The sequence below is a fragment of the Prunus avium genome, chromosome 2 (genome assembly GCF_965620075.1).
Source record: "Prunus avium chromosome 2, drPruAviu1.hap1.1, whole genome shotgun sequence".
Taxonomy (NCBI): Eukaryota; Viridiplantae; Streptophyta; class Magnoliopsida; order Rosales; family Rosaceae; genus Prunus; species Prunus avium.
The window spans coordinates 39,819,335-39,832,223 of record NC_142285.1 but is presented as its reverse complement, the minus strand read 5'-3'; the positions used below and the strand labels follow the sequence as shown (position 1 = coordinate 39,832,223).

The following is a 12,889-nucleotide window of genomic DNA, read 5'->3' as shown; positions in this document are numbered from 1 at the left end:
AGACCACATTCACAGACAGCAGTCAGCTAACTATTGTGCCAAGTGCAAACAGACAAATATGTTGCTCGTGAACACAAACACATCCTCGGGAATTGTCGAAAGTGCGCAACACAACGTGGCACTGCGCTACTGCTCTTCTCTTGACTACCCAATTACCAGATTTACTATTCAAATTCTTGAGAGACCAAACCAAACCATGCATGCTCCAATACTTTTCTTGGGATTTTGTCACACACACTAAATGACTATAATAAATCAAATGGATCGAGACCATTTTCATAGTCACAAGCAAGCGTTCACAACATTTAATATGTTAGGAGAGATGTCGATTTCGAATTCCACTTTTTCACGATAATACAATGACATGAATTGATGTTGTTTCCAATTTCAGATCTAGGAAGGATGCTATATGCAAAGTCTCAATACCAAACCATGCACTAAACTAAAATATATCAAGACCCTTTTCTTCGTTTTGAAGGTATGTTTCAAGTTACTAGCAAGTATATTAACATACATACTACTATATTATAAGAGATCTCAATTTCAAATTTCACTTGTTCTTGATAATACGATAACATACACTGATGTTATTTCCAATTCCAGATCTAAGAAGGAAACTGCGTGCAAAGTTTCATGACATGGCTATGCATTCAACCATATATGATATATTCCCTATGTAGGGACAAACCCAAAACAACAAAATATCACCTAGACTTTTGATCACTCCCAGAATTGTGTACCTACAAGCAAATGATAAGTGTGTTTTAAAATTTGTTGTATAAATACTTGAAGCTAAGGATGAAGCAACCAAGTGACTGGAAAAAGGGGCATGTAGTTGCTTACGACAGGAGGCACATGACATAAGAAAATCCAATTTGTCTCCCTCTTTTGGCTGGTCTTGCGTTGTCCCTCTCCCATATTTCAATTTGGTGGCTTTATTGTCGCTTTGTTTATGTTCCCACACACCCTTAAAAGGAGATTTAACCCCACAATATTTGACTGAGCTGTACTTAGTCTTAGGGTCAACCTAACTCGGTATCTTTGTCAGTCTGTTGCGATCACAACCGTCCAATTTGGATCAGACAATGTGAAATTTTGACTTTCACTTGCATCGATCTTTCTTTTGCAAAATTACCCAATTAAGATAATCCATCAAATTGCACTCTTCTATATGATCTTTAGCAACACACCAACATAATTTAAAATGATGCTTGGCTTTACTCACGTGTCCTGGTGGTCTTGGACGTACTAAATTAGTCTACTATTCTAGAGCATGAGAATTACATAACTAAACATCTTATCTTAGAATATGCATATATATGAAAATTCTGCAATAAGTATTTTATGTTAAAGACTGGTTGCATATTTCTATTGTCGACCGTTGGATTGCATGTATGTTGCATATTAAATCTACCAACACATCTAATGAATGCAATCCAACAGCCGAAATTAGAAATATATAACCACTCTCCTTACCTTAAATACTTACGGAAGAATCTCCCTCCATGTATATTTTACTGCAAAGCACAAAAACCCTATAGAAAATTTTATATATGCATATGAACTCAAGGAAATAAAAAAAAAATGCTGTTAGAGAGTTTCAATTACAATTTTATGCATTATTAGAGCATCTCCAAGGGAGATGTCAAATACCAAACATAAAATTTAAATTTGATGGTTGATGTGGCAATTTGACATCTTACACAGCTTTACACTCCACCCAATATGTCAAATTAAATTATTATTTTATTACATTTTAGTGTTGATTTATTTTTAATTAAAAAGAATAGAAAAGAAAAAATAATAAAATATTCATTTGACATCTTGCTTTTGGGATGTCAAAAATAACATCTCAATCTTCAGCCTTCATTCCACATCAGCTTTGACACATTGGTTGGAGTGTGTGAGATGTTATTTCTAGCTGTTAAATGTCTATGTGGTACTTGTGACATATTGGTTGGAGATGCTCTCAGTGAAAACTTACATCTTGTTTGCTCGGCGACCAATGTTGAACAGTGGCAGCTTTCGCGCATGTCTCTCTATTTATATCTCTCAGCACAAAAAACCGGGAAAAGATAATTGAAACGAACAAATCCACATAATTCAATCTCAAATTCCCTAAAAACAACGCAGATTAATATATAAACAAAGGGCTGATTTCAATAAAACAAAAACCTACTCCGCAAATAAAAAATGTGACACGAAAGATTAATAAAACCGAAGTATCCACTTTATGGTATTATATATGCACACGGGTTCACACTGTTTTTAGTTCAGAAGCTCAGAAAGGAAGTTCTGAGGCAGCAGAGACTTGTTTCGTTTCTAGGCATTTGAAGCTGAAAAATCAAGTATGGATGAGGGCATGTCAGGGTTTTGCATTAAAGCTGCAAGTTTTCGTGGCAGTGGTGGTGGTGGCGGCAATGGCAATAATGGAACCAAGTGCGGGCGTTGGAATCCAACAACCGAACAGGTTAAAGTTCTAACTGACCTGTTCAGGTCTGGACTCCGAACGCCCAGCACTGATCAGATTCAGAAAATCTCTTCTCAGCTAAGCTTTTATGGAAAGATCGAGAGCAAGAACGTTTTCTATTGGTTTCAGAATCACAAAGCCAGAGAAAGACAGAAACGCCGCAAAGTTTCCATCGATGACAAGGATTTCACTCGTCGAGATCAAGACAAGATTTCTTCTCCAAAACGTACGTTATTAATGGCTGTTAAAAGATATTTTCTCTTTTGAAGTAACTTTTTATTATCTCTCAGATCACTTTCTCAAGAAACAAAGAGAACCTTTTCTTTTTTCTGCTCTTTTAAATATTTGATTTTCTGGTCGTCTTTGCAGAACTAAATCAAGTTTCGGGGCCGGCGAGAGTGATTGAGACCCTTCAACTTTTCCCAGTAAACTCCTTCGACGAATCTGAAGCGGAGAAGATGAGATTTCATGCAAACGAATACTGCAAAGAGGCTACAGCTTTTGCTTACAGGGTTGGGACAGAAATGGACCATCCACCATTGGATCTGCGCTTAAGCTTCCTTTAAATTACATGCTTCAAATGTTATAAGAAAAAGAAAAAACTTCTAGCTAGCCAGCTACATAGTGTAGAACCATGGCTGTCATTTGTAGAATTTAGGGTTTAGCTGGTGGCAGGAAGAAGGGTGAACAGAAAGGGAGGATGTGGGGGGAGATAGCTAGGAGTGGAAAGCTTTGTAGCTGAAAATTTGACGTAGTAGTGAAATTAATTTTAAAGTTGGTTTAAAATATTGGAAATTCTTGGACATTCTCCTCTGCATGTGCTCAGAAAACTTTGTTGTTATTAATTTCTCTGTGATTTACTCTGTTGGGTTCTTGTTTTCCACATGAATGCTTGGAAATTGGAATTTTTGCTTCCTCACATGAGAAGTGTCTCCTTGGGCTGCATAAATTGTCCATGCTATACTTACACTTGGCCTTGGGTCTGCTTCCAGCTTTGAATTTCATGTCCTAATCTACTTCCCCACTTCCCCACAGCCCTCATTTATCCTTTTACAAAGTAAAACTCATCCACTACTCTCCCATCCCTTTATATTATGCTACTACCAAAACTATTATTAAGTCATTTCATTTTGAGATTCTAAACCTGGCCCTTCATAGTGTTGTAAAGTGATTCTTCTTGAAAGGGCATCTAGAATCTCAGGGATACAAATGGAGAAGTGCATGAGGACCTTATAGAGATTGTGGAAGGGTCATACAAGTTTTCCCTCTCACACTCGTCTTCACGTGCGACTCATATAATGGCTGCTCGTAACCACTTAAGCTAAAAGCTTATTGCTTCAACATGTTAACCTAATCCCTATTTTAAGCCAAGCTCAAGCCAGTTAAGCGGGCCCAAAGGTAATTTAGCTGTCCCAAATAAGGCCCATTAAGATTGAGGCCGTTTTTTCATAACTTGGGCTTTGATATGCCCAACTAAGAATCCCGAAACGAACAAAGCTTTTCATAATATAATAATGTATTGTTCGGTGAAAGGCGAGAGGAAAGCGAAACTGAGGAAGAGCAGCAAAGCAAGCAGGTTGAGTTGGAACACGCCAGCTGAGGTTTCCTGGAGAAGAAGCTAACTCAAAATTCAAGCAAAAAAAGAAAAAGTTCAGTTCAAGAAGAAGAAATTAGGAAATGGATGTGATAAAAACGCAGCAAATCTCAGCGAGGCCGATCGAGAAGGTGATAGTTCACCCTCTGGTTTTGCTCAGCATCGTCGACAACTACAACAGGGTCGCCAAGGACACTCGCAAGCGCGTCGTCGGAGTTCTGCTTGGCTCCTCTTTCAAGGGCACCGTTGACGTCACCAACAGCTATGCCGGTTCGTATATTTCTCTCCGTCTTTTAGTCCATCTGCTTCTCTTTCGGTTCCTCAGCTCTGTTTGGATCTCATTCCTTTTTTACTTTTGAAATATGTTTATTTTATCTGGAGATGAATTTTTCCTATTTTGATCTGATTATGGTGGTTTCGATTTTGAATTTTGCTCCAATTGTGGTGGATAATTCATTGGTTCTATAGAAAATTTTGTCTTTAGGTTATGACATTGTGAAAAATATGGTGTATTTTTCTTAATTATTCAAAAAAATAAGTGTGCTGTTGCTGCTATGAGCTTAAACTTGGAATTGGCTTAACAAAGTTAAGTTACATTTTGAATTGTATGCTGCTATATGAATTCCTACTTGTGTCAAATTTCAAATTTGCGATGTAGAAAAGTTAAAGTGATAACAACTGGTTGTGGCATTCTAGACATGCTATTTGATCAGGCATTTATAATTTTAACTCAAGAGGTACTGAGGTTGTTGTTGCCTAAATATGCAAATTTTGTGCTTTTATTTTCTTTCCAAATGTATAGACCTGCGCAATTTGAAAGTGTATTAGTTTATTTACGGTACGGTGCACTTTCTATGTTAATTTCCTGTTGCATTGTAGGTGCTCTAGTTGTTAGTATCTACCACTGGTATTCATGTATTATTTTAAGTTTCTTGTTTATTGGTTTTCCAACGGAAAGTTAGGCAGTATCAGCCTCGAATTCCATGATTGTATCCTTAAATTTGACGAATTAGTTAGATTTTGTGTTTGTCAGGTTTTTGTTATACTAAAATATTTTCTTATTTGGCCTTTTCTATGTTCTTGATTAAAAAACCTTTATGTTTCCAGATCAAGTGCATTACATTTTACACCAATAATATTTGATCTCTATTCACAGTGCCCTTTGAAGAAGATGACAGGGACCCTAGTATTTGGTTTCTTGATCACAACTACCATGAGGCCATGTATGCCATGGCGAAGAGAATAAATGGTATTAGTCGAGAAAATTCTCTTATTATCACATATGTACATTGTCGGTTATGATGAAAAATTGACAAATAACTTTTTCCAGCAAAGGAGCATGTTGTGGGATGGTACAGTACGGGTCCCAAATTGCGAGAAAATGACTTGGACATTCACGCTTTATTTAATGAGTAAGTCGACCAACCCAATGCAAACCAGCGTTCCTTGTACTTGTGATTGCATAGGAATACCATGAATGTTTCTAACATCTAGTTTGATTAACAAAATCATGTGGAGGGATAACATTGAAATAATTTGAGTATTCTAAGGTTGACATTGTTCAAATTGAGATTAGAGAAACCGTATTAAGTTTTTAACCAACTAAAAGGAGCAGAAGTGTACCTCTTTCTTTCTTCTCTCAGATATGAACTGTGTTATACCATTTTGCTGATCTAACTTGAAGATATAGAAAAACAAGAACTAAGATGTCTGGGAATTTGGAAACCTTGTGGTTGCTTGTCAGTTTTCTACAAAATAGTGATGGTTGGTTATAAGGAAGCACTGTACCTTTAAGAGATATTCTTCTGCAGTGGTACAATATGCTGCCTTTATGCCCCCCTTTTTGGTTTTCTAACATGGGGAAGCCTGCAGCCAACATGAATCTCTGTTTCCTTTCTTTGTTCTTTAAGTTCTCATTAATATTTCTTCCTTTCTCCATTCTGTTTGATTTTGCAGCTATGTCCCAAATCCTGTCTTGGTCATAATTGATGTCCAACCAAAGGAGCTGGGTATACCCACAAAAGCTTACTGTACTGTTGAAGAGGTTAAAGAGGTAGAATCACCATTTTTTTAATTAAAAAAAGCTCCATTTTCTATTGTTCTTGTGTACTATTAGAAATGAAGCTTATGGTTAGTGTTACTTTTAACTTGAAATCCAGTTTCATGCAAATTTGAATTAACATTTTAGTTTGATTACAGAATGCTACCCAGAAAAGCCAGAAGGTGTTCGTTCATGTGCCTTCTGAAATTGCTGCCCATGAAGTTGAGGAAATTGGTATGCCGATGGGATGAATAACCGGTGCTCCCTTTTTTTTAGCATTGAATCAAAAGAACTCCCAACTTATTGCATGCAGACATCAATTTCTTTCTATCTTTTGTGGTTTGGTGAATGAGTATCTAGTTTTAGTTTTGAGTTACCATGTTACCCTTTAATAGGAGTGGAACACTTGCTTAGAGATGTGAAGGATACAACCATCAGCACTCTCGCAACAGAGGTTTGGTTTTTACTTCTTATTCACACACAGACACATGACAAGTCTAACATGAATACAACAAACTTAGTTTCCAAGTCTTGTACAGGTTACAGGGAAACTCACAGCCTTGAAGGGATTGGAAGCAAGACTTCGAGAGATTCGGGGTTATCTTGACCTTGTTATTGATGGAAAGCTCCCTTTAAACCACGAGATTTTGTACCATCTACAGGTTTGGTTTTGGCATAACCTATATATAGTATAAGCTAGAATCGTAATGTCTCTGTCTTTTATGAGTTTTTGAGTTCTTTCTAATTTTTGCCTAGTCTTAATATTTTCACCATACCACCTGTACGTTTTCTTATTTCTCTATTCAAAATCCTTGTAGGATGTGTTCAATCTACTTCCAAATCTTAATGTTTCCGAGTTGATCAAGGCTTTTTCAGGTAAATAAACCTACTGTGTTTTTTCTGCCTCTGTAGATATTTTATCGTTTAAGCTGCTTTATGGTTAGATTTTTGATCCGTGCTCAAGTGCCTATTCTGCTAAAATGTTGAATCATGTCCTTGTTGTCATGTGCAGTGAAAACAAATGATATGATGTTGGTTATCTATCTTTCTTCTCTCATCCGAAGTGTTATTGCTCTTCACAACTTGATTAACAACAAGGTGAGATGCATTTCCTTGAATGTGTAATTCTAATATTAGGATTCCTCGCCTTAGCAATTATTCCTTCGCTGTTTGAGGGTGAATGAGAAAACAAAAGGAGCATGAAAAGGCCACTATTCATTCTTGTTCTGTCCATTATGGTTGTAGCTTTTCCGCTGTTTCAGTGAGCCTGGCTTGTCAAGCAATGTGCATGGTGCTATAATATTGTCACAAATATTTGGATCTTCCTTGATTTTCTTTACAAACTTCACATAACGTTTTCTGATTTGACAATTTCGGAATATTTCAGATGCACAATAAGGAGCATGAAAAGGCAGAAGACTTGAAACAAGTTGCTGTACCAGCTGCAGCCGGAAGCTAAGAAGTATCTATATACGGCTTGGAGCTTTGAGGGGCGTCATCTGTCGACTAAGATAACTAAAATGCGTACTCTCACTTCGTTCCAGCCTCAATGAATTTCAAGTTGGAATTGGAGGGATGCATAGGACATGGCCGATTTAATAATTACCCCTAATTTTTTGCCATGTCCCAGATGGTGCTCAGTTTCTTTTGAACATATAATTTACGGGTTGTCAAGTGATGATGGACATAATCATTTTGTACTCTAAAACTTGGGTTGCTTTGCTTCCCATCTTACTCTGTAGACCCATTTCATCGGTTTTATTAACCTTATGACTCATTTATGCGATGTTACAATTCTACCATTCTTGATTGCGTAAACCAAAAACAAATTCCCTTGCCTAAGAACTTTATTAGTATAATTGTGTAATAAAAATATCTAGAAAGAGTTATAACATCTCATACATATGTTTCTACAGTAATCCAAGTACAATATTACAAAAATTCACCGGTGAGCTCAATCTTGTTCCTCAGGCTGAACTGATTGTTGAAACTCAGCATCCATGATCACTCCATCCATGATATGCACAACGCTTCCTTTCTTCCTCAGATCCACTCTTTTGGATCGAACCCTGTTGACCGTTAACGCTCCATCTTCCTCTTTCGAGATATACAACACAAACCCAGATATCGAATCATACGACAGCTCCTTGTCAATCGGCACATTGACTGAAGCAAGCCTCCGAGGCACAGCTGAGAAGCCCAATACTCGAGACATTATTGCATACGTGTCGTCATTCGTCTTCTCCCCCACCAAACTTTCATTTGAGCTGAGCCTCAGATCGCGCTCGAAAGCTTCCTCTGAAGGAACAAACACAGTGAAGGCAAGATCTTCAGGCAACATTTCAAGCATCATCTTCCCAAACTTCCCTATCGATAAATTGTCATCCTCTGAAGTTTGTTTACTGGTTTTTGTAGTGGGATATTGCAACCCAAGCGGGATCTCTGGAAGCCTCAGCATTGAGATTGTAACAATTAAAAGGCAACAAACCAACACAACCCACCAAACGAACGCAATCGGATTTCTCAGAATCCGGCTTCTGCTCATCGTCTTTGACGATCCCGAGTCGCAGGCGAGCTTTCAGGCGCACGGGATCTTCCCACGTGGCTCTTCTGCTGGCTTTGGATTTCGACTGCTGAGGTCCCAACTCTAGGAGCTTCACACTGGCGTGTTCAAGCACCCAGCCAGCCAGTTGAGAGAGCCTATGATTTGGGATACGTAAAAGAGTTTCTTGCACTGCTGCATCGAGGTTGGAACGACGTCGTATGGTTTCTGGACTCATTGAAGAGGCTAAGATGAGTGCGGCCCAAAAAGTGGCCTCTCAAGGTGGACAATATTATTTCTGTAGGCAAGGAATCGGGCTTATCTCAATTCATAATGTTTGTGAAAAGCCGAAATGAACATTATCTTTTGCCTTTGTGTTTGTGGTGCATATTCCAATATTAAACACATAATTTTGTTGGAATTTTTAAAAGCTCTATATACTTGTTACATCTCCAGAAAAATTTCAAGCCGAAAAATGATTAAGTTCCTCAACTTTTTAAAATTTTTTATAATCTCATTTCTATCTTTAAAAATCTTAGGACACTCGAACATGAGAAGGATATGGGTTAAGACACGCTTGTTCAGCCTCATAAATCCTTGTAGGTTTCCTTACCATATGATAAGATAGGTCCATTTTGATTTTGACATCGTAGGTCTCTTGTTTGGCTTTTCGCACTTAGATATTTCAAGCATAAATTTGAGAATTTTCGAGTTTCAAGTATGAAGTTAGCATTTTTTTTAGTCCGAGTATGAACTAGGCATTTTTTAGGGTTTCATGTAAAATTTTGTGGTTTTGATGTTAGATTTAGCTTTTTTTTTGGGTCATTTTTGGGGTTTCATGTATGATTTAGCTTTTTATAATTAAGGGTTTCAAGTATGAGTCAAGATTAGGAGACACACATTATAACACACATTTTAGAGTATTAGATTAAAGCACATTTAATGATTGAGATTGCATATATATACACAAACTCTACAAAAATGCTCATTCATAAAGAAAATGACAAGATTTATACTCGATACAGCAAAATGTTATATGAAACCTTAAAAAAATACTAAATTCATACATGATGCCCCAACAAGCCAAAATCTGTACTCAAAGCACTAAAAATGCTAAATTCATACATGAAATCCCCAAATGCCAAAATCTATAATTAAAACCTAAATATTCTAAAATCTACACACTAAATCATGACAAAAGCTAAAGTTGATACGCTAAGCACCGAGAATTCCAAAATCTACCATCGAAACCCCAAATTGATCAAATCTAGACACGAACCCGAAAAAGTACTAAACAAAGACACAAAACTCCAAAAATACCAAAATCTTACTTGAAACCGAAAAATGCTACATGAACCCATAAAAAATGACAAAATCTATACACAAAAGCCCCGTAAATGCTAATGTATACACGAAACAAAACCAGGTGATAAGACTAATTAATTTTGTTAGAGCGTTGGCCCCACAAAATCAGAACAAAAGAAAATAGAGCTCTCAGCAAAAAACAAGAAAACAAAACAAATAGAGTTGAAAAAACAAAAGTCAATAACATTATAATTCATATCTAAACCACACACACATTAGTAAAAGAAACAAAATGTCACAAATACACAGATCAACATCCCCCCATCCATTGGCCTCTAAACCAAATCACCCCCGTTCAACCCAAGGACCCATACAATCCAACGGTCAACAGCAGAGTGCAGATCAAAATAGAGTCCTTGATCAACCGCACCCGACCATTTCCCCTTCATCCACAGCCCTTTTTCTTTTCTTTTTATATAGAAAATATGACATCATCCACAGTCTCAGCTCGACACGTATTGCATGAACTCAGAGTCCGTTTCTAGCAGAGCCATAGTGTCAGGTGCCAAAACCACCTCAAGATCAACGCTCCCAGCACCTTCCCTCCCCGGAAACGCCGATATCTTTCCGTCAAATTTATTCGCCCTCCCGCTCCGAATTGCCAACGGTCTCCCCCACCCGAAATCGTTGTCGTACATCGGAAATCTCGGCGAGCTCCCCATCGTCATCGTCGCACCGTCGAAGTTGCCAAGCGGAAACACCCGCGGGTCCCTCTCCCAATCCTCTACCACACCTCGCACCTTCTCGTTGTCGTGCGCCTTCACGTTCTTGTTCAGCTGCTCCGCGCACCACCGTGTGTCGTTCGACAGCACCTCTCCCGCCGTCGCGTACGTCGGGATGCTCTGGATTGCGTTCCCGAAGTAGTACGCGTCCAGCTTGGGCTCCAGCCTGTGACGGCAATTCACCGCCATTCTGAACGTCGTCGTTTTCGAGGACGGCAACTTCCTTGCACGCGTCACGGATCGCCACAGGAGCGCGCAGAGCGACTGAAACGACGAAATTTCGGGTGTCGTTTTGGCGTTGGAGTTCTTGAACCAGTTTTCGATAATTGACGTCACTCTGGCGCCGTTTGAGTTAATCTCGTAGGGGTCGTTGCTCTGCTTCCCGAGAATCTCAACGGCGCTGATTAAAGCGTCGTCGTTTTGGAATTCGGCCCATTTCTTACTGTTGGTTCGGGATTTGAGGTTTTGAATCGCTTCTCTGCTGAAGCTGAAAATTCGCTCTCGCAAAGGCTCAGTGAGGGAGAAGGTGACTTTGGGACCTCCTTCCGGGAACCGGAGCACGGCAGGCGATATGATAACGGAGCTCCGGCTGAAGTCGGGCTGCTTCGCGATCGTCAGTTTCTTGTTCTCATTAGGTGGTGATGATGACGACAGTCTGCAGAGCTCCGCGAAGGTGTTGAAGAAGTTCCAGAAGGAGGTGCCGTCGGTGATGGCGTGATTGAGAGCGCAGCCGATGAAAACAGCGTCACTGAGCTCGGTGACCTGGACGGCCAGGATTGAGTTGTGGTGGCCGGTGTAGCTGACGGTGCGGTCGAAGGGGAACAAGTCCTTGACGCAATTGGGGACGTCAGTGGGGCCCAAAATGTCTCGGGTGGAGAGACTGGGGGCAGAGGCGTGGATGAAGTCGACGCCCGCGTCGTTGCAGGTGATGTGAACGTGACCGTCGGAGTAAGTGGTCAAGCGGCCGGCCAAGGGAGGGAAACGAGAGAGGCTTTGGGAGAGAGAGGCTTTGAGGAGGGGGATGAGAGAGTGTTGGATGGGGAAAGGAGGAAGAGGGAAGAGGAGGCCCTTCTGGATGTAGTGGCAGGAGAGCATGGGGAGGTCGGAGACGGAGAGCTTGAGGTCACCGAGTGTGGAGGGCTGGTCGGGGAAGACGGTGGACTTGGCCACCACTTGAGTTTGAGTTAGAGACGTTGGCGAGTTTGAAGAAGGCATTTTGATTGAATGATGGGCGCCAAATGTCTAATGGGTGTGGAGGAGGGCTGGAAATGTGAGCAAGCACTGAGGAGGAGGAGTGAGGAAGGTGTGAGCGTTGGGAGTGGTATTTATAGGGGGTGGTTGTGGATTTGGATGCATGAATGTGCTGACGGGGGCTGGTTTGTTTCTTAATTTAGTAATTTATTGCTGATTTGGTTGTCATCGTTTATTTAATTTCTTTAATTCTCTTTCTTTTTTTTATTAACGTTTCATGAAGAATATGCGGATGGATGGATCGTGGGTTTGTATCTGATGATACATTCTCTCTCTCTCTCTCTCTCTCTCTCTCTCTCTCTGCATATAATTTCCTAATCATGATTCATAATCATCATCAGCATCACAAATCGTAGCTCCGATTGGAAACCACGTGTTAGATTTCCTGGCTAGTTTCTGACATGCGAACTGATGAAATTACAACGATTGTAGTTTTATTAGTGGAAAACTAAAACTAATTAAAAGGCTAGGGTTTTTTTTTAAAAGTAAATACATGATGAAAATTTACATTAAAGCCAATGAGCTGAGCTTAGCCTGCAGATATTTCGGATGGTTCTCAAAAGTCCTTCTTTATTAGAGATAATATGAAGTCTAAGCACCACCATGCCAACTAAAAAATATTGAACGAGTTGACTGTCGACAAGTTAAGCTACAAATTAATTATTAATAATTAGAGTTATTTATACTAACATCCTCTGAGGTTTTCGGTTTCTTCACAAAACTTCTTGAGGTTTTTGAAATTACACGAACACCCCTTGAGATTTTAAATTGTTTTCACGAAACTCATTTTCATTGATTTTATTATCCAAAGATTGATAATTTTATACAAAGAAATTATCCAAATAACAAAGTTGGCATTTGAGATTATATTGCATATACTTCATTGAGGTTAATTTTGTCATTT

At 39.2% G+C, this 12,889-nt stretch overlaps 4 protein-coding genes across 4 annotated transcripts; 2 read left to right on the top strand and 2 right to left on the bottom strand.

Annotated features, from left to right (window-relative positions):
- Positions 1-2,294: 2,294 nt before the first annotated feature.
- WOX7 (WUSCHEL related homeobox 7) lies at positions 2,295-3,258 on the top strand. Its single transcript, XM_021977328.2, has 2 exons — positions 2,295-2,696; positions 2,840-3,258. The coding sequence occupies exons 1-2, from the start codon at positions 2,351-2,353 to the stop codon at positions 3,034-3,036; spliced, it is 543 nt and encodes a 180-aa protein (XP_021833020.1). The 5' UTR covers positions 2,295-2,350; the 3' UTR covers positions 3,037-3,258.
- A 743-nt stretch (positions 3,259-4,001) lies between these two features.
- Positions 4,002-7,907, top strand: RPN8A (RP non-ATPase subunit 8A). The gene is made up of 10 exons (XM_021977317.2): positions 4,002-4,334; positions 5,221-5,313; positions 5,395-5,476; positions 6,021-6,117; positions 6,264-6,339; positions 6,501-6,559; positions 6,645-6,767; positions 6,924-6,981; positions 7,118-7,203; positions 7,493-7,907. Exons 1-10 carry the CDS (start codon positions 4,148-4,150, stop codon positions 7,562-7,564), a joined length of 933 nt encoding a protein of 310 aa, XP_021833009.1. The 5' UTR covers positions 4,002-4,147; the 3' UTR covers positions 7,565-7,907.
- Positions 7,908-7,919: 12 nt separating this feature from the next.
- Positions 7,920-8,823, bottom strand: LOC110772839 (Fasciclin-like arabinogalactan family protein). Its single transcript, XM_021977318.2, has one exon. It carries the CDS (start codon positions 8,648-8,650, stop codon positions 8,060-8,062), a length of 591 nt encoding a protein of 196 aa, XP_021833010.1. The 5' UTR covers positions 8,651-8,823; the 3' UTR covers positions 7,920-8,059.
- A 1,351-nt stretch (positions 8,824-10,174) lies between these two features.
- Positions 10,175-12,025, bottom strand: LOC110772830 (HXXXD-type acyl-transferase family protein). Its single transcript, XM_021977304.2, has one exon. The coding sequence runs from the start codon at positions 11,947-11,949 to the stop codon at positions 10,456-10,458; it is 1,494 nt and encodes a 497-aa protein (XP_021832996.1). The 5' UTR covers positions 11,950-12,025; the 3' UTR covers positions 10,175-10,455.
- Positions 12,026-12,889: the final 864 nt, after the last annotated feature.

Excerpts from the sequence above, each read along its gene's own strand:
- WOX7 (XM_021977328.2), top strand. The coding sequence starts at position 2,351 with ATGGATGAGGGCATGTCAGGGTTTTGCATTAAAGCTGCAAGTTTTCGT. Across the intron at positions 2,697-2,839 it reads CAAGATTTCTTCTCCAAAAC|AACTAAATCAAGTTTCGGGG; the intron begins GTACGTTATTAA and ends TCGTCTTTGCAG.
- RPN8A (XM_021977317.2), top strand. The coding sequence starts at position 4,148 with ATGGATGTGATAAAAACGCAGCAAATCTCAGCGAGGCCGATCGAGAAG. Across the intron at positions 5,477-6,020 it reads ATTCACGCTTTATTTAATGA|CTATGTCCCAAATCCTGTCT; the intron begins GTAAGTCGACCA and ends TTGATTTTGCAG. Across the intron at positions 6,560-6,644 it reads TCAGCACTCTCGCAACAGAG|GTTACAGGGAAACTCACAGC; the intron begins GTTTGGTTTTTA and ends AGTCTTGTACAG.
- LOC110772839 (XM_021977318.2), bottom strand. The coding sequence starts at position 8,650 with ATGAGCAGAAGCCGGATTCTGAGAAATCCGATTGCGTTCGTTTGGTGG.
- LOC110772830 (XM_021977304.2), bottom strand. The coding sequence starts at position 11,949 with ATGCCTTCTTCAAACTCGCCAACGTCTCTAACTCAAACTCAAGTGGTG.